The sequence below is a fragment of the Cydia strobilella genome, chromosome 1, assembly GCF_947568885.1.
Source record: "Cydia strobilella chromosome 1, ilCydStro3.1, whole genome shotgun sequence".
NCBI classification, from domain to species: domain Eukaryota; kingdom Metazoa; phylum Arthropoda; class Insecta; order Lepidoptera; family Tortricidae; genus Cydia; species Cydia strobilella.
In genome coordinates, this window is record NC_086041.1 from 4934354 (window position 1) to 4955497 (window position 21144).

The 21144-nt window shown below is 37.4% G+C and overlaps 1 protein-coding gene across 2 annotated transcripts; it reads right to left on the minus strand.

The window, feature by feature from the left end:
• Positions 1 to 4656: 4656 nt before the first annotated feature.
• LOC134748347 (uncharacterized) lies at positions 4657 to 20730 on the minus strand. Of its 2 annotated transcripts, XM_063683219.1 has the most exons (6): positions 20571 to 20730; positions 12923 to 13044; positions 11467 to 11527; positions 8724 to 10831; positions 8260 to 8301; positions 6792 to 6893 (listed from the first exon to the last, which is right to left on the minus strand). In XM_063683219.1, the coding sequence occupies exons 2-5, from the start codon at positions 12934 to 12936 to the stop codon at positions 8283 to 8285; spliced, it is 2202 nt and encodes a 733-aa protein (XP_063539289.1). In that variant the 5' UTR covers positions 12937 to 13044; positions 20571 to 20730; the 3' UTR covers positions 6792 to 6893; positions 8260 to 8282. The 2 variants fall into 2 exon arrangements, with proteins under 2 accessions (XP_063539226.1, XP_063539289.1); XM_063683156.1 differs by lacking the exon at positions 8260 to 8301 and having other exon boundaries at positions 4657 to 6893.
• Positions 20731 to 21144: the final 414 nt, after the last annotated feature.

Below are 21144 nucleotides of genomic sequence, written 5' to 3' on the forward strand. Positions count from 1 at the left end.
ACCACTAAAGAACTAATTAGTGATTACTCGGAGAGCCTTGATCTGAATGTTGCAAGTTTAGTTCCTGACTGCCCCGTGCCTCCAAAGTTGTATGGGTTGCCAAAAATACACAAACCTAGTGCCCCACTACGTCCCATAGTGAGCCAGATAGATGCTCCCACATATAAATTGGCTCAGTACCTCGCGGGAGCCCTCTCAGCATTACGTGGTAACACTAGCACGCATACAAAGGATTCTTACCATTTCATCGGTGAGATTAAAGACCTAACATTGACTGATGATGAGATCATGGTCAGTTTTGACGTCCAGTCGCTATTTACAAGCCTACCGGTACAAGACTGCATTGAAATTGTCAAGAAGAGGTTATGTGAGCAGAACATGTCAGAGGAATATGCTAAGCTGTTGGAACATTGCCTTACATCTGGCTACTTGCTATGGAATGGTGAATTCTATCTTCAAGTCGACGGCGTGGCCATGGGGTCTCCGGTGTCTCCAGTAGTCGCTGACATCTTTATGGAGGACTTCGAGGAGAGGGCACTCTCATTGGCTCCTGTGCGACCGAAGATATTTAAAAGATACGTAGATGACACTTTTACTATACTTCCAAAAAGTAGTGTTTCAACTTTCTTGGATCACCTAAATTCCATCCATAGCAAAATAAAATTTACTATGGAGTTGGAAAAAGACTGTTCTCTCCCCTTCTTGGATGTATTGGTAAAAAGAAATCCTGATAACACCCTAGGTCGCACTGTGTATAGGAAACCTACTCATACTGATAGGTACTTAAATGGCAAATCGCATCACCATCCCAGTCAACTTGTTACAGTAGGCAAATCTTTGTTTCAGAGAGCCCAGAGGATATGTGATGACCAGCATCTGGCCGCGGAGCTCCAGCATGCCAGGCGCGCGCTCCAGGCAAACGAGCTCAGGATACCGCGGGTCAACCAGAGGTCCCACATTAAGATCCCCACAGTCGAGCGCAGGCCTGCCATTCTGCCTTTTGTCAGGGGGGTCACGGACAGGATCAGCCACATCTTGAAGCGTGCTTCTATAAAAACATATTTCAAGCCAATGAAGAAGATGTCACAATTCCTGAGGCCTGTAAAATGCAATACCCCTCTACAGACTGCAGGAGTGTACAGGCTGGACTGTGAGTGTGGCCTATCATATGTCGGGCAGACGAAACGGAGCATTTCCACTCGGGTGAAGGAACACATAGCTGATGTCAAGCACCGTCGACCTAGGTCTGCTGTCTGTGAGCATGTCATGGATAAAGCCAATCACTCAATCAAGTTTGATAAGCCTCTGGTTCTTGCCAAGGAGAAGCGTTACATACCCAGAATGCTGCGCGAGGCCATTGAGATTAAGAAATATCCAAACTTTAATAGGGAAGATGGCTTTTCTCTACCACCAGCTTGGGATCCTGTAGTCCACCTGATAAAGGAGCAAGCGAGACATAGACTGTGAGACCGTAGTGTTGGATGATGCTGGACATTCTGATGTTTTGAAAAGATGTGTCCCGCCGAGTTTGTTGCCGGTCCCATATTGGGATACCCTCCTACAATTTAGGAGGGAATTAAATCTTCTCGGGTCCGTGGTGTAGGGTTGGAGCCGGCATAGTTTATTTTTATCGCGTATATATATATATATATCTTTACTTGAAAAATAATTATAGTGTATAACTAGCCTTATGAACCGATTTTGCATGTACAACCAGCCTTAAAGTTTGTAGTCTATGATTGTTCATTATTTTAGTATGTGGGTATTTTTGCATTTTGTAATTTTTCCTCAGTCACCCGTTGACCACGAACGCTGTAAAGAGTTCGAAGCGTCGGGATGTATTATAAATTCAATATACGCGATATAATCCGTTATCATAGTTTTATTTCAGAAGCCTCTGGTTCTTGCCAAGGAGAAGCGTTACATACCCAGAATGCTGCGCGAGGCCATTGAGATTAGGAAATATCCAAACTTTAATAGGGAAGATGGCTTTTCTCTACCACCAGCTTGGGATCCTGTAGTCCACCTGATAAAGGAGCAAGCGAGACATAGACTGTGAGACCGTAGTGTTGGATGATGCTGGACATTCTGATGTTTAGAAAAGATGTGTCCCGCCGAGTTTGTTGCCGGTCCCATATTGGGATACCCTCCTACAATTTAGGAGGGAATTAAATCTTCTCGGGTCCGTGGTGTAGGGTTGGAGCCGGCATAGTTTATTTTTATCGCGTATATATATATATATCTTTACTTGAAAAATAATTATAGTGTATAACTAGCCTTATGAACCGATTTTGCATGTACAACCAGCCTTAAAGTTTGTAGTCTATGATTGTTCATTATTTTAGTATGTGGGTATTTTTGCATTTTGTAATTTTTCCTCAGTCACCCGTTGACCACGAACGCTGTAAAGAGTTCGAAACGTCGGGATGTATTATAAATTCAATATACGCGATATAATCCGTTTTCATAGTTTTATTTCATGAGTAACTATCGCGGTAACCGAAGACAATATTATATATCATCTGTTAATTTTATTAATTCAGCACCCCCGATTTATACGAAAACGATCCCAAACCCGGCCTAGCAGCTTCACTGATGTAGATAATCAAGATAAAAATGAGAGCCCTAAATAAACCTTGATGAGCAGATATCTCAAAAACTATACAAGATATCGAAAAACGACTGAATAAAACTTGTAACAAATTAAATCTCTTTTCATTTTGTATAAGTGGTCAAGTCGCTCAGACGCATAATTTCCGAGATATAATCGAAAAACCGAAAAATGGAACCTTCAAACCCCCCTCTCCCCCCCCCCCAGCACCAGGGTTACGGCCGGGGACTTTTGATATGTTTTATCTCCTAACTAGTCCAAAGAAAGCTACGAAGTTAAAAATTGTGTTCCTTGCATTTCCCTCTATACCTTTTTTTGGGCATTTATTTCCTGGCCTATAATATATTTAAAATATATATATAATTTTTATTTATTTTTATTGTATGTATATCGTTACCCGGCGTACCGTAAAACGTGCCTACTTTGCTCTAAAGTTCGTAATTTAATTTAAATTCTAATATTGTGGTAGGTATGTATGTTTACACATACTCGTATTTAAAGAAGACCATCACTATTATCACGTTGTTATACTTAAATGAGGTTGTGATATAGTTTTCATATAAGTACCTATAAAACCTGTTGAACATAATTACCCAGTGGAGAGAAAAGTAGGCACATTTTACGGTGCCATAGCAGTAAAGTTTTAATATAAAAAATTGTTAATGATGTAGCCTAGGTAACTTTTAAGCAAAGGTATATTTTCAAAATAATTAAGATAAAAGGTAAAAACCCGCGCGTCGATCATATCTTCCAAGCTTTGCGCGGCGCACCATATTTTTTATTTCCTTCTAATTCCCTGGCTTTACGCCCCCCTTCTTAACCACAGAAGAGGATGTCAACGATTTAGCAGAATAAAAGATAATGAGTCCGAGTGGCTTTGAGCATCGGGACAGTAGCAATAGGACTATGACTTATAGGGAAGTTCCAGCAGTAATTTTGCTCCACTCGTCCTTCCAGCTCCAGCTATTTAACGTTAGAAACGCTCAGTTTTGGACTGTAACGAATGCTGGGTGGCGAGGCTTAAGACGTTGAGGTGAGGAGCCAGGGCCGGTGACAAGACAGAGACTGTTGTAATTATTTTTGCCGCTTCTCTCTTTATCCATTGTCTCAGCAAGTCGAACCATTAAACCAACGAGCCGAGAAACATCCTTCCCACTACGTCGATTTATAGATCCGTAAATAAATCTCGCGCACTGTGTAATAAATGTGCCGTCGCGTATGTGAGGGCCGCCTGCGCGTGCGCATCGGGAAGAGAAATTACACAATAACTCTACATTTGTTGTATTGTAGGAATCCTATCAAACCTTAACCTTACCTTAACCTCTGGGAGGTCATTAGGTCTCGATGATCCAAGATGTTTTGCCCTGTAGGTATGGGGCCAATCCGCTGCATTCCAGCACCACGTGAGAGACTGTTTCTTGTCTCCATGCATCCTCTGCATAGGTGACTTTCTGTGGCACCTATTATAAAAAGATGTTTGTTAAATAGTCCATGACCTGTTATGACACTGGTTACCATGCTCAGTCGGGTCTTCCCTAGTTGAATGAGCACCCTTGTGCGCTTTCCGTTGATGCCAGGCATGGGTTGTTTGGCTTGTCTGCATCCAGTCTGGTTTAGCCGATGTTCTGTGTGTAGTTTCCCTGTACGTGCCAGCAGCATTGGGGGTACCTTGCTAAACGGTATCGGGAGGATCGGTTCTAGGCCAAAGTTGGTTTAACTCTCGTCCTTTGAAACACTCGCAACGCTCTAGATTCTACTTTTCGATCATCTCTTGCTTGATTCCAATTTTGGAATCTTTCTCTTGCTCGGGTATCAATATTAGCACGAGGGGTTTAAAAACAACTACCTTAAACCAAGTAAGGCCCACACTTGCACCATTCCACTAACCCGGGTTAACCGGTTAAACCTGGAGTTACCATGGTTACTAGTACAATTTGACACTGGGTTAACGGTTAAACCGCTTAACCTCGGGTTAGTGGGATGGTGCAAGTGGGCCTTACTGTACATTACTCATTACGTAGGTATTAAATAATAAAAGACCAATAAACTTTCACCATTTTATTATGAATCAATTTGTATTGTCAGATAATTAAAATAAAGTATTAACTAAGCTAATTTCATTTATTCTAAATTATTTTTATTACGTAAATAAATATATTTAATACGTAAATACTTATATAAGATCACACTGACTAGAATGCCACACCCCTTGTCTGCTTTAAGATTTTGTTAATTTTCAAAACTTCTATCATTATACTGATCGATATATTAAAGAACTTTCCCAAATATGCTAATTATTTTAGTATAAAACTGTTGTACAACAATTAAATGTATCTATGGGGACCGTGCGCGTTGGAGGGTTTGCCATCTTGTGGCCTGAATCAAAAACAATCACGCCAAAGCAAGTGCTGGGGGCTCCTGTGTGCCTCCTACAGTTCAAGCACGTTCCCTATCCTGCTAAGGCCCAGCCATACAAATGAAAAACCAAAAATTTGCTACTGAAATTTAAACCTATAGTAATACTCGTACAGTTGATTTTTATTTGTTCGAATATTTTACTAAAAAGAAATGCAACTGTTCCAATTGAACATGGTTTAAATTTCATCAAACTGAAGTACTACTGGTAGGACCTTGGGCCTTAGGAGGCTATTGGCCTAACATGCGGAAATAGCTATTTTGTACGTTTTAATTATCGATCAGTCTCTACATTGGTAAAACGCTTCCACTTTTATTTATAAAGCCAAACGCCATATTACCGTTTGCGTTCAGTATTGTTTTTGGCGAAGCTTTAATAATAAAAGCGAAATTAGTGTTAATCATAAATGTAACAAAATATGCGTTGGAATTTTCGGAATTACTTTCGTTATTGTTGCAAATAAATCGAAAGCGTGTCAGTTAGTTATAAATAGATACATATATAAACAAGATAATATAAAACATACACATACTTACAGATAATAAATATACAATAAATCATACACACTAAGTATATAAATACATATTTATTACATATAACATAATAATAAGCCAATATTATAAATACACACAATATAATATACGCAGTATAAATAAATAAATAAATACTAAATATAATTTTATAATATGTTAGTATGATATGTGTAGGTATTGGTATATATTGGCGGTTTCTCATGGTTAGTCGGTATTCAAAAATTATAACAAAATCTATCTAATGGTAACTTACACCGACTCATTTGACTATCTATATATTATATAAGTGCATATTTATAATTATTAAAAATTACATATTTTATCATAGAAATGATTTTCTCAAGATTAAGGAAAATATGTTCCTGCTTTTATTGTGAGAATACCATTATCATTAAGGTAGGTACTTATTTAATTTGAAGCGAAAATCATTTGCTTATTAATAAATAAACTTAACCGTAAATAATAATATTTATTAAAATATTCTTTGGTAAGCTAGCCGTAGCCATTTTCACGAGCATTAGTAAAATCACATTAAAAGCTTTACATTTACATTAGATTTTTCGACTTATTTACACATTTATAATAAAAATAAGAGTTACGTTACAAAATAATTTATTAAAATATATTATATTTCCAGTTTCATAGTCTAGTTTAACGAACCGTGCTTACATCATTTAGTAAGTAAGGTATTAAAGATGAAGTAATGCTCAGTAACTATTCCACAAGAAAACATTGAATTATAAAAAATATAATAAGTATGCACAGACATGTGCAAATAGATTGGGCGCCCAAGCGACTAAATAACTAATGTTTTATATATGTTAATATTTATAAAAATAATTTACGCGTGTTTGTGGAATAGTAGAAATCCTCTTAATGTTTATTTTATAGATTATATGTATTACTTTACCATACTTACGTATTAAAATTAATAATGCAGTACTTTTTCAATTGATACCTATTTTCACTTGTATCGGTAAAAGAGAGGAAACTCACTGTGAGTAAAATAAAATGGATTTAAGTCGCCTCACAAATTTACGCTTTATTATTTTATTTTACGATTTTCAGTTATATTAGAATGATGCGAAAATAAAGCACAACATAAAATTTTCTATTAACGATAATAAATGAACGTGATTTCCAAAATATAACATTTTGTAAATAAATAGTACTGTGAGAGTCGAGCTTACATGGCTATAGGTCAGTGAACCCGTGCCGGTTCTCCATGCTCTGTATATGGTCGGAGTCCTCAGTACCCGTGATCACCTGCAACACCCGGAACGCCTTGGACTGCCGAGGAGGCGCCTCCTGTGTGAACTTGTGGTAGATCACCCTGGAATCGGGATGAAGATTTTGACATTGACAAACTTTAAGAAGTGCGTAAAAGAAGTTGATATAGGAACTGACTCATCAGTAACGAGATAAAACGAATTTTTAGATCGGCAAAGTATTTACCTATCTATATCTATCTATTAAACAAGGTGCCCACGAGGAACCTGAGAGATTTTAAGTAAGGAAAAAATGTTATATATAAGCTTAGGTAAATTTCGCCAAAAAAAAACTTGTATTATTTAAATGTTTTTTGTAAAACTGTCACTCAAAAATAATTTTAACTTATTTTTTTTTGTAAAACCTAATTTTTACTAAGTAACGTAAGTAACTTAGTGTTACGTGTCAACTGACACTTTGTTGTATTGTTTGTTTTTTAACCAATTAAAGTTTGTTGGCAATATTGAACCGCTTAAGAAAATCTTTAATTTAAGAAGCAAATGGAAAAAATTGTTACTTTCAATTAATTTTATTATTTTCCAAAAAAAAATACTATGCTTTAAACCGGCTACCATATTCACTGAGTGGCTGAGTGGTAGTGGTATTAACCTACTTTTAGTTTTTGATGAAAATAATGGGGCATAAAGCACTTGTTAAAAAATAACGATCACAAAAAACACCACGATGATAATATTATGTTAAATATTATATGAATTATATTATAATGGCAGATGGGGTTAAAAGACTATTAAGAGAGAAGAGAAGGTGATACAAAATGAATGTGGTAGTGTGTTTTATATTTATTTTAAAGGTAGAAAATAATAATATGAGTTTATCTAATACACCAATTAAAGTAATGTAAAACCGTAAGACAGTGTTGCCAAACCAAAAGTGTGTAATAGAAGATAATTAGAACAAGGTATCAGCAGTTACAGCCAATTACGCGCCCAAGGGGAAACTTCATTGGTCCAGTAATTTTACAAAATTAGAGATCGCAAGCGAGATGCTAAATATAAAGCAAGCGTAACACTGATTCATTGTACAGACGGAGTCATATATCAAAGCAAGCACTGACTGCCGAATGTCTATAGATATTTATAAAAACATACTGGAAAATATAGTACCTATTTAAGTTAGGCATTCAAGAATAACACTTTTAAATTAACCATTTTAAACATTTCGTTTCGCGGTATTATTTCTGTTACTGAGGAAATCTATCAAAAGATCTTTATTTAACTGCCTTTTCAAGAGGCAAATCATTGTAATGATTCGAATGTAAATCAAAGGTTCGAAAATTTCAAATTGGACTATATAACTAAGTTCATTGATTCCTACGTTCAATATATAAGTATAGACATTTGAACAACCGCACTCTTGGATATATTAGATCCCATCTGTACACAAGCGGTGCATAAAAATATTCCGTTTACTTTGGACGCGTGCAAACAGCTCTTCAGTACCGCCCACCGAAGCTGAAAAATGAGCACATAAATATTCTATAGCCGGAAAATATGTTCCTACTCACTTATGCTAAATTATAATACAGAAAGGAAAACTTGGAGAAATAACTTGACGTTAAAGTCAATATCTCGGCGAATGAGCGCATATGATTATCCTAGAAAATTTCATGAGTAAAAAATTATTTATGTTTCTTGGTGTTCTCAAATGCAAGGGATAAGGATGCACAATGCTCAAAAATCAAGGGATTTTTATTGTTTGTAATTCAAAATCAGGACAAGAAAGAAATTGTTAAATTAGGTATTACATTTAAACAGTGATAGTAAAAAAATCGGTTTCACTTCAAAATAGATGCGTTGGTTGACCAGAACGTTCAGGTAAAGGTTCACCAGAAAGTATATAAAATAATAACCATTCTGATTGAATAAACATTTACCTTCTGTTAGCTCCATTACTGCCACCTTCAATTTGAATGGGGATTATCCGCGTTTTCGGTTGATTGTCTTGATTGCTCGTCAAGTGCCGGCTTAGAGCCGGCAGTTCATGCTGGGACTGTCCTTCGTCCATCCTCACCAGCTGCGGCGACAGCACTCGCATGATGCGCTGTGTGGGCTGCGAGTACGGCGCCGACTGCGGCTGTGCATTGGGACCATTCGGATTCATACCGATAGTGATCCTCAAGTGCGGAGCCTGACCCTGCCTCCCTTGGTCCCTTGTATCTGTACTTGATACCTCCATTTGAATCGGAACAACCCTGCTACCAGGGGATTCAGGTGCTTCCCTAGGCACGCTTTTTCTATTATCTGACGGACGAGTCGACCACGACGGCTGCGCGGTCTGCTGGTATTTAGGCGGACTGATTACATCGCGGATACCTCTCTGCATTTCGTTACTCTTTTTAACCCATTCTGGTTCCTGATTTGTGGTTTCCCTTGGTGGTGTCACCAAGTCCCTAGTTACGCTTCTTCTGTTGTCCAGCGGACGCTGAACCCATTCGGGCGGAGGGGTTTTCGTCTTTTCTTTCTGTGATTTTACCCAAGGTGGTATGGACTTCGGACTATCAGGGCAGAAGTAAACAGGCTCCTGATTAACATACACGACTTCTTTTTGTGGGGGAGTGTTGTTGTAGTCTGCTGGTGGATTTTGCCGCTTCGGTGTCACAGGAATCGACATTGACGTCTGATAACGGGGTTGGTCTTGGGGTTGCATAGGTTGTGGTGGAGATTGTGCAGGTCTGTTGTTGTTATTGTCTGAAGATCTCAAGGGCGTATTGTAGTTTTCTTGTACTCCATTGTTGTTAGAATCTCGTGGCGTGACCCATGGCGGTGTGTCCTGCTGTTGATTCGCATTTTGATTCCGTGCCTGAAGCCACGGAGGAGTGTATGCGCTTTCATTGTTTTTCGCTTCATTACTCTTCCATGGAGGGCTGTACGCCTGTTGATTTGCATTCTGGTTATTATTATAGGCATTGTTCTGGCTCTCTGGCTCTCTTGGATGTCTGTTAATCGTATTGGTTCGCCACGGTGTGGGATCAGAATCAGCGCTTGATTGTTGGTATTGGTTGTTCTGTATATTGTTAACCTCTTGGTTCTTTTGACCAACTCTAGGAAGAGTGTGATAAACGGGACTAGAATTAACTGGGGGACTTTGGTTTTGGAAGTTAGGAGAGTATTGCTGGTTTGGTGTGAAGGGACTGCGGTTTACATGTGGAGACTGAGGGCTGTTGCTCGTATTTTCTGGTGGAGATTCTCTTCTCTCCGGCTGCCTCCAATTATTATTAGGGCTAGGAGAATACGGAGAACCGTTACTAAAAGGCGACTGTCCTCCGAAGGGTTGTGGGCTCTTGTTGAACTGAGAATCCTGTCTTTGTAAGAGTTCTATTGTAGGAGTTTTTACACTTGGTGAATTTGATTTCTGGTGAGCATACAATGCTTCTGGTCTGTGAAGCGGGCTTTCTGGTTGCTTGTACTGGTTGTTGTATGAATAGTTTGTATTTTGAGATGGCGGCATATACTGAGGTGCTTGGTTGGAGAACGAAGACGGAGGCATTTGGACTGTTAAAGGGCTCGGGACCTTTTCTACAAACTTCGGCACGGGACCCATTCGCAGTTCGTCTGCTTTTTCTGCTTCCCAATGATATGGGCTGTTCGTTTTCCTAAGCATCCCAATTGGGTTTTCAGGGATAACTATTTCGGGTCGTTCTCCTAATGGTACGGGTTTCGGTAATTTTGAGTTTGGTACTTCGATGACTAGAGGGGGAGGTGGGGGTGGAGCGGGGATACCAGGTGGTGGGGGAGGAGGAGGGTTCGGGGTCCCTTGAGTTTGGTAGCCACCGCCACCGCCGTTGGTTTGAGGGGCGTAGTTTTGCTGAGCGTAGGCTTGTTCGTGCTCCTCTTGTGACCTTTGCCTTGCCAGTCTTCTGGCCATGCTAGGAGTGCGTATCTGGGACAGGTCCAAGCCTCCTGGCGTGTAGGTGAACGGCTTCTTATCTTTCGTCATCATCGCGTTCTGTATGCATGCTGGGGGCTCATTGTTGCCCAAGGGCTGAAATTGAGAAATAAGATATTTCAGTCCACTGAAAGTAAGTATTCAAACAAATGTTTTTTTACTATGTTAATATTTAAATAAGTACCTACGCTATAATGCTGCGTTAAGCATACTATGCACATTATCAAGAAATATAAATCAAGACACGTCAGAGTAGTCAATATTTAATAGGTTACTGCAACTACAGGCACACTAACTAAGTTTGTATGTGCTTCTGTTAAATATATGTGTATAACTTTATACTTATGTATAAGTTGGTTTTTGTAAAAATATATTTTTTATCAAATACGTATTTTAAAATGGCATATCTTTATTAGATGCCGGCTACTATTGTTTTTAGTGTTGCTTCTTGTTTAGTAGATATTTGCCATTTTTCTGCATTATCCCACTTTAGAAATTATCCCAATGCATTTACTGCTTCAATAATATTCTACTATAACATCTAATGAATTCACTGATTAAACTTTCACGATTTTTACTCATTATTATTTAACGTCGGAGGTACATTTTAAAACTATTTTACGCGATTAAGTCCCGTGGAGATAAATAATAATCTAATGAATTCTACGACAAATAACAAACTAACAAACAACTTGTTCGTAGAGAATGACCGAAAACAAGATATCACTTACATTGACCTGAGTTTTCCCGAAGTTCGGTATCCTGCCGACGTGGCCGGCCATCGGTCCGAACCTGGAACACCGCCAGACGTTATTTATACCATGGACAGTGGACAGCGCCGCTAGGACAATGTTCATATTAACATATATTTATGCAATAACCCTATTATTTTATAAAATACACATAACAGTAATTTATGTGACTGACTACATAATGCCTAATTATTTACAGTTACACACACCTACACACATATGGGGCATTTTCTATGAAAAGGGACCTTATTGTCGATGGCGCTTACGCCGCACAGCGTTTCGCGGGATTGTATTTATATCGGAGCATCGTTATTAAATGGCGTAAGCGACATCGACAATAAGGTCCCTTTTTATAGAAAATACCACATATTATAAGCTCTCTATATTCAGGAGCCGCATGTTACGCCCGCCATCGTGGTATTTGATCACACACTCAATGAAACGTCATCTCGACTGATACTTGAAATGAGGTCAAATCAAATTCCTTTGTTTTTCAGAGATGTTTGAAGAGATGTCGCTATTGGAGTTAAGCGACACATTTATTACAAAACTCGGATAAATCCATTTGACTCTTAGGAAATATCTACCCTATTCTACCTTTTCTTAATACATAATCGCATAATCTGGCAGTTGGATTTACCCGAGTTTGAAGTTTAGCGACTCAAATAATAAATAAATAAGAAATTTGGTATAGCAAAACAGTTTATCGTTATGTTGGCCATAATTTGCGGTTTTTGAACGCATCATAGATAAAAGGTTTTAATAATACGTGATTGTTGAACAACATTCATCCTTATTGCAACGAGTTAAGGTTTAGTCTAGATAGTACCTACATCAATTAAGTGTGTTACCAACAACACTATTCCACAAAAAAATAAAACCTGAAAATTTGCGAAAGTGACGCCATCTAGCGGGGTTTAAGCTTTGGGTAACCTAGTCGAACCACCTTAATTTCATTTCTGACAACAACTTAAATAATAACAACAACAAACAGGGCAAGCTAAATAAAACCTTTTCATAAATAAAATAACTGATTTGCAAGACCGAAGTGATCCCATAAGTGTTCCGTTTGTAAAAAATTTTTTTGCACGGAACACTAAAAACTGGATGTCGACTCAACTGCATAAGTACCTACTCAAAATACTGGCAATAAAATAGACCTCTGTAGTTTTTTTTCAGTTGGTCATCCCTTCTAGATAACAGCTTGGGACATTAAAAAATTGTATGACGGTGTCATACAATTTTTTTATTATTTTTGTATGTTCCAAATAAAAGCTGACATTGCTATCAATTTCTGACAATTCTTATGAAATCGACGATTTTTTGCATCCAATGTTAGATAAACTCCCGAGAAACAAAGAATAGAGATATTCCAGCAACATGGACAGAAAATAAACCAAGTAATGTTAAGATAAATAGAAGAGATTTATCTTACCCGTTCTCAGCCATTTTGAATCAGTTGTTAACCATGCAGTTGCGGCACGGCTCGGACGTTACTGTAGTAAGGTCACAGCTTATTCTTGCTTTTCGGTTCCGTGCGATGCTCAGCAAGGTCGTCTGTAAACATCGGTCATACCAATAAGTTTCTGGTAACATATATTATATGGTGTTGCCACCGTAAACCTACCCTACTTATAAGTATTCTAAAATCTCCCAACTATGCTCCAAAACTATCTCGAATATGATGGTCTCATGGAACTTGATGGTCTCATCGGAAGATCAGCGCTGGAAGTCGCCAGCAGCGTGCTGAGATGGGGCCATTTCGTGGCACTTTATTTTCGCTGTTCTTTTAATGTAAATGTAAAAAACAGCTTACGGGTGATTTTCATTTGAATGACGCAATCATGAGGCAAAATATTTTCTGAATTTCTGGCATTCAAAATCCAGATTACCCAGTGAGTTAAATTACATCAATAATTTATTTTTATTAAATTAATTTTAAATATATTAAATATCTATTCTATTGACTCGTTGACAATGTTGTCCAATGTTTGATAGTTACTATTACATGATTGCATGTCTACGGGAGGATTTACTTACCTATTTATTACATATAATATTTTGAGTACAATTTAGTATTCAATATGGTGAAAACGTTACACGTGCGAATAGAAAATTCCTACTTTCCGCACTTATATCGTAATGTACAGCCAAGTCCAGTACACGCAGTCGCTGTGACCGAATTCGGCTAGGACTTAGTAAATAGACAGAATTTGTGGTATTTTCTATAAAAAGGGACCTTATTGTCGATGGCGCTTACGCCATTATAAACGATGCTCCGATATAAATACGATGCAGCGCGACGTTGTGCGGTGTAAGCGCCATCGACAATAAGGTCTCTTTTCATAGAAAATGCCCCATTTTACCTAACGCGTAACTGATTAAAAATTTAATGCATAATGTTACTATTGCTGATTACAAGTCTGTATCTGGATATCTAAGTGCATAACTGCATATGTAATACTCATGCCTTAGTCACTCAAACTAAATAGCAGCATGCCAGAGAAGGGATATATGGTACAGTAATAGAATTTTGGCACTAGCAGTATAATAATATCCTATGGCCGGTCGCCAGGTATAATTTTAACACTAACTGCGACTTACCATTCCAGAGAGACATTATCCCACTTAGTTTTGGTCATAAATCGTTACACAAACAATTAAGAGCTAGCTTAGCTACCTTAGGACACCTGCTTTTAGCTATTGCGCATTCTTAAGTGTGTATTAGGAACGGGTTATTGTGTTTTAGTTCAGTATTTTTGTCGAATAAAAAGTTATCCGCAAATGGTATTCGTATTTGTAGTAAAAATTGTAGTTCACCAAAATGGTCCACCCAAGGAATTTTCATAAATAAATTGTTAAGCTAAAACAAAGCAATATCACACGTATTACTGCATCAAGTAAAAAACAATATTGTATTATAAAATATTCAGCGTCCAAACCCTGGTCTGCAATGTTTGCATGTACAGCGAACTGCAAAATTGCATGGACACATTATGAATGAATTTATTCATAAAGTTTCCATGCAATTTTGCAGCTGGATGTACCTATAAATGATGCCCATATTGCAGTGTAGCTCCACACCTGATCGAAATTAGGCCAATATCACATAAACAGCTTCGTTTCAAGTACCAATTAATATCTTTCATCGATAATTTATATATAGATTTAAGTTTACGCAGCCAATTTATTTAAGTAGGCATCTATTTATACCCTTACCTATCTTACATACATTCACCTACGAGTACCTACATATGGTATATACGTGTAACACTTAATTTTATCTTTCTCATTTGTCACATGAGGAAAGTTATGTCTCAGCCATCATACCTATACACGCCCGAGTAAAATATGAGGTGTGCAAGACGCAGGGCTGGGCCACCGGGCGTGCGATCAATCCACCCACGACCACGTCTCCACACCTGCACCTGAGACATGGGACGTAAACTATTTGTAACTATTCTAATACCTTGCACATACGCATGGGGTAAACAAGCGACTCGACTTAAGGCGGGTTGTAGCCAGAGGCTATTAAAATAGGGTCAAAAATGAAGATTTGCTTTTTGCATTAGAGCATAAAACCCTATTTCATGAGGCGTACTCTCAGCCAAAGAGACATAATTATACAACTTTCCCTGCATAACTTGTTTTTAATAAACGAAAGAGCTTTCAAGAGTTTCAAGTCATATTGACATGTGTAGGTATTATATTATAATATTGTATTGTAAGACCAGTGTGTAGGTATATCAACGTCTGCGTCACCAACATGAAAGCAACGACTTGCTAGTTATTATAAATACGATCAAAACCTTGGTTTTAAAATTAAAAAGATTCAAAGTAGATGGATTGTACTTTGCACATTGCCTGTTGTTGAGTGTTTTTCCGAAACAATCAGCAGACACTCAACTGTATAAAACACTATAAGTACACACTCGTGGCACTCGTTGTGTCGCTACATTTGCGCTGGTGCAGCATTCGCCTAAATAAATCGTAGAATAATCAGCTAATAACCCACATTATTATAATGAAGATATGCTAATATACAGTCCCAGTCTATAAGCATCCCAGTGCACCTGACGCGTTACGATAATAAGCAAAATATTGGGCAACGCATTCCTCACCTGGCCCAGATCCCGGCGCTAACAATAGCCGGCAACTTTTCTTAGCTCGTATTTATCTTTCAACGCGTCTTTAAACTGAACTTTACACAGTTAGTCCAAGGTCGATTTTACTGTACCTACACTCTATTTTATATGGTTCAAGTTTTAATTTAAATATTTATCGTCGCACACATTTAACGATAAAATTAATAGAGTTAGACCAAGATAAGTCTGCAACGATTTTGATAGCACAGCAAGTACAAGTGGTATTTTAAACGTCAAACTTCTATGAAATTACGCTTGCACACTTGCACTGCATGTGCTATCAAAATCGTTGCAGACTTATCTTGGTCTAACTCTACACAAATTAATAGCTTGGATCCTTGTCAAATTAACTAGGGGACAAACTAGTCTGGATTATAGCTGTTAATATTATTGATTTTTCTAATTTGTAGCTGAATTATTTATTATCGGCTTTATAACATATCACTCGACACAAGTGCAAGTAAAGTAAGAATTTGGTTTCCAGATATACATAAAGTTCATCTAATTTCCTCTATCCTCAGCATGACAGCGCGTTGGTTGAAGAAAGCGCTTGTCAGTGCCTGGAGTTGCTTTGTCCATAGCATTAGTCGCATTACTGAACGTGTCCTCACAGTTTGAACCTTTCACATAACATTGCATCTAGAGTATTATCATATATAACATGTCTAGATAAGTATGCTACCGCAGCTAACCAGCTTTAAAACTCTTCACTCAATAAGGCTTAAAACGCACTGCGGTTTTTTTCTTACGGTTTCAGTCTAATTTCTTGCGGTTTAAGTCTTTTAAGTGCGTGCGCGTATAAACCATGCCGTACGTTACATTTTTTGCGGTTGCGGAACCGCTTTTGAAAAACCACAGTTAACGTTTATAACTCTTCTAGACAGCCGTGCTTCCGTTCGTCACGACTGTAGTCGTCACAACACTCAATGTTATCATTCAATGTTAAAAATACTCTGACTAATGCCGAACTTTTATATTCTTATTACGTGCCAGATCGAATCGCAGCCAAAAATAAGTGTATATAAATAGTTAAGGATACTCGTAATGAGTGAATCTTTAAATTAATTTAAGAGTATATGATGAGTCATTTTTGTACTCTGTAAGCAAGGTTGTAAAAATACTTATATGCGTTTATTGAGATTTTCGCCATATAGGTACAGTCAAGGGCATAAATATATATACATTCCCAAAGTTTGAGAATGTATATATATTTATATACTGTACCTATATGGCGAAAATCTCAATAAAGGCATATAAGTATTTTAATAATTCTAATATTATCCCCTCAGACATAGAGATAGAATGAACCCTTTTTCACATAAAAATCTAACCACCAATTTTATCTGTGTTTCAAAAGCACCATTCATATTCAATATTTTAGCGAGCAAAGTTCAAGAACGCCCAATAATAAACAAAATATTTTGTCTAGATGGAGTGTATGTTGCCAGATATCTTCAGCACATTATTTGTACAATTTAGCGGTCAGAGAGTCATAAAGTGCAGACGACGTCAGCGTGAGGCACCGCTGACTCAATCTCCAATTTAGATGCACGCGCGTGAGTCTTATTACGTGGCACGTAAACAAAAATCACCGGTGTCATTATGAAAGCTCGATCTGAATTTGATCGCTCAGAAAACCAATATAAAAGAGATCTATTTACCTTAGTTGTTTAGAATCTTGGGACTACGCTACACTGGTTTGTGTATGATTTTGATTTGCCCGCGCTTGCGCATGCAATTATGACGGGAGTAAACGGTCGCCGCGTAGCCAACGTGCGAATTGTTAACGCTCCGTAGCGTATCGTAGCCATTTCTCTCTATCACTCTTCCGTATTAGTGCGACAGTGACAGTTGCGTTTCGGTCGCTTGAATATTGGCTACGCACTCTCTGTCGAGCTTTCAAGGGCGGTGTTTACACGAAGACGCTGGACGTCATGCAGCGGTGTAGGTTAGCAGGAGAAAAATAGGCTTTTTGAGTTAGGGTTTATAAGTTTGTAAAATTTAGGGCTCTTATAGGGTTCCGTAGTCAAATAGGAGTCCGTCTGTCTGTCTGTCCGCGTCTTAGCTCACTGGCCATTAATGCTAGAAATCTGCAAGTTTGCATGGGTTTCATGGGTAAATAAATAAAACACGCCGACAAAGTGATAAAATACAAACTAGAAAAAAAATTGGGTACCTCCCCTACCAATACGTTAAGCGGGGATGATTTTTTATTTTTTTGGCTTTAACCCCACGGTGGGAACCATTAGGTATTTTAAAAAGAATAGGAGTCCTATTCTACGCGAACTACATATTTTAGGAGTTTTTTTTTTTTCAGAAATAATCGCTGTGTTTACACAACATAAAATGCACATTTACTGCTCTATCAAACAAAACAATATTCATTTGGATACCTATTCTAAATAAAAATTATAGCCTAAGGTCTGTTTTTTTATTCCGTAGACTAAAATGACGTTTCATGTGTAAGACAGGACATTTCTTCCCACCCATACCACACATGAAATGTCATTTTAGTCTACGGAATAAAAAAAAACAGAATATAGTACATTAATGTTAGCTGTACATTAAAAAAAATGTTGTTTAGTACCACAAAGGATATCCTCAATTTTTGAAGTAAAACTTCTTTAGTCGCGACTAGAGGGTCTCAGATTTTTTTTCTGATGGACAGCACGTCAAAGTGCCAAGTTGCCAACATAGCGATAAACGTCATCGTCAAAGAAGTTTTACTTAAATCGCGCGTAAAGATTACACGCACAAACTTTTTTTTATTAATATCGAAGTTCATGCAGCTCAATTTTTAATTCCGATTTGTTGAAATCATATGGAATCGCCCAGATGTCATATACGAATGTAAAACAGACTAAGGTTTCCAACCTCCGACGGTTTCTACTACGGTCATCTTGACAGTATGCACCTGCTATATTATACTATCATCAATTCATCACTATTGGCTTGAGATAATACTGATGACTAATATGTTCGAATCACTATGTCTTTTAGGCGCCCACTGATTATCAGTCCGCCGGACGATATCGGCCTGTCAGTTGTTCGGAACTGTAAATTTTTTGTGTCACTCGTTTCGAATTTCCTCTTTTCCGCACTTGTATCGTAAATAATTATTCCTGAGAGTGATACATAGGTATTGTGAATTTTGTTGCTGTCTTAATAGCTACTTAGCTTATTAATATTAAAGGTTATTGCAAAATCTAAATACATCTTGAGCCGAAATTCATGGTACGAATATGAATAATATAACGTTTTTACCTGGTCTGCCGAGCAAGACTCCGTAGTGTGACGGGCAGTAAACGTATTTCAGTTACATAACCAGACAATTTTATACATACTCAAATTCGAACTTTTCATAATACGTAGGTATTCACTCTCAGTAAAATTAGACGTGGCCTCGGTTCGATTCTCGGCTGAAACTTTAAATTTACGTAAACTTTGCGATGAGGAATCATAACATGAGAATAGTTCTGATTGTTTTAAATTAATTCGAATTATTTTTTTCCTGCGATATTTATACGTGTCTGTTTGACTGTAATATGGTACACTGGAGTAAAATGATATTTGGTATGGCAAGAGCATATACCTATGTAGGTTCACTGTAGTATTTTGTGCACTAAAGATTTTAATAAGTAAATAAATAAGTATGAAATACATTCAAAAACCATTCAAAAGTGACCCGATTCCATTGCTCTAGAATTTATGAAGCGTGTGGAATAATCACGTGTGATCGACTTGGTACTTAAGAGGCCGTAGTCGATTTTGCAGCAAAAATGTAAAATTGATAGATTTAGTCGTTGAAATTATACACGTTTTGTTACGTAATATCTAAATAACAAGTATTGATTTCTATTAGCACGTCTTCTCATCTTGCCTTTTAATAATGAGGTCGCGAGCGTGCGTCACCGGTAATGCATGAAGAGAAGGGGCAATTTTTAAAAATTCATCAAAAAATCATGGTGGTAAATTATACAAATTGATGTATAAGAATAGTTTCAGCAAATGTTGTAGATTGTTTAAGTATCAAAATTACTTTGAAATTAAGTCGATTTTCAGAGAAATTGTCACTAGTTTTGAAGTTATTTCTGGAGAAAATTGATTTAGTCTAACTTTCGTTTACACTACTTCAAAGTCAGAATAATAAAAATGTAGTCTGATAAACGTCAAGTACAGGATATGTGTAATACAAAGATACAATTTTTAGCCGTCCAAACTTTACGAAATTTACAAATAAAAGCGACAAAATCAGTGCTTTACGCACGTTTACCTAAACGTCCATCAGAAAAGCAAACATTACTAATTTAGTGAGTCTGTTTTCAAAAAATTGATCTGATAAAAGGTCAGATAAGAAGACGTGCTAATAGAAACCAGTACTTGTTATTTCAATTAGGTAACAAAAGGTGTAAAATTTCACGGACTAAATCTATCAATTTTACATTTTTGCGACTAAAATCGACACCGGCCTCTTAAACAAGATATAGGTCATATATGTTACAGGTTGGAACTTAAGGCTATAGCTTCATTTTCAATTTCAAGGACAGAGGTAAAGTGTGGATACTGGATAGTAGGATATACAACCGGCTCTACCTACTTCAAAATATTAGTCATCACGCCCAACCTCGTGTTTGTGAACTATGGTCAAAATTAATTCAGTTTTGACGTTCAAAATAAAATTACGCCTCAAAGAGTATCATTTTGTTTTAATCAAGAATTTATCATAATAAAAACAGTAGGTATAAAATGCAATAATTCCATGAAGCTACTTAACTCACGAGCACTCAGGCTTTCATAAATATCGAAAAAAAGCTTTATTTGCTAAAAAACAAAAATACTTAACACCTCCTACACTTTAAAGTAGGTAGCTATTGTTTTTATAGCAGACGCAAATCATGAAACCAAACTCAAACGAAAGAATATTGCAACAGAACTCACCTTCAAATCATAAATAAATAATCCAAACTCGGGCACTGCACTAAAAATTCAAATTTGGAATATCTCGTTCGAAATTTGAAAATGGTAAAGGTGCGTTCGTAAACACGGTCGCGTGCGGTTAGCGTTCGTTCGTTCGGATGCGCCGCCGGGCGGCCGGGCAATACGTGCGGGACAACGCGGGAACAGTAGGGATGTCGCAGAAAAATAAAGTTGTCGATGGTTTCGCGGGTTCGAATGATGGGTGGAAAGTAACTTTCACCTTATCTGAGAATTTGTCGGTCGAAATTAAAATTATATGGGAGGATTAGTCTTCGCGCCTACATTTTTTAAATTTACCGCTTTTTTCTACTGACGGAAAAGGCTTGACAGACTTTAATAGGGAACATAAATGACTTTTGAACTAGTACGCATTTTTTTGCTGCATATTCTTGACGAGAAAATCTTTATCAGTAAGGCCAGGATTACACTCGTAAGTTTTACTTACGTAAGAAGGGACACAGCTATACTACAGAATGAGATATGAATATCGTTATCTCATTCTAGCAAATAGCTTTGTCCCTACTTACGTAAGTAA

Excerpts from the sequence above, each read along its gene's own strand:
- LOC134748347 (XM_063683156.1), bottom strand. Across the intron at positions 10,832-11,466 it reads TCGGGAAAACTCAGGTCAAT|CCCTTGGGCAACAATGAGCC; the intron begins GTAAGTGATATC and ends TCTCAATTTCAG. Across the intron at positions 6,894-8,723 it reads AGTAATGGAGCTAACAGAAG|GGTGATCTACCACAAGTTCA; the intron begins GTAAATGTTTAT and ends TCCCGATTCCAG.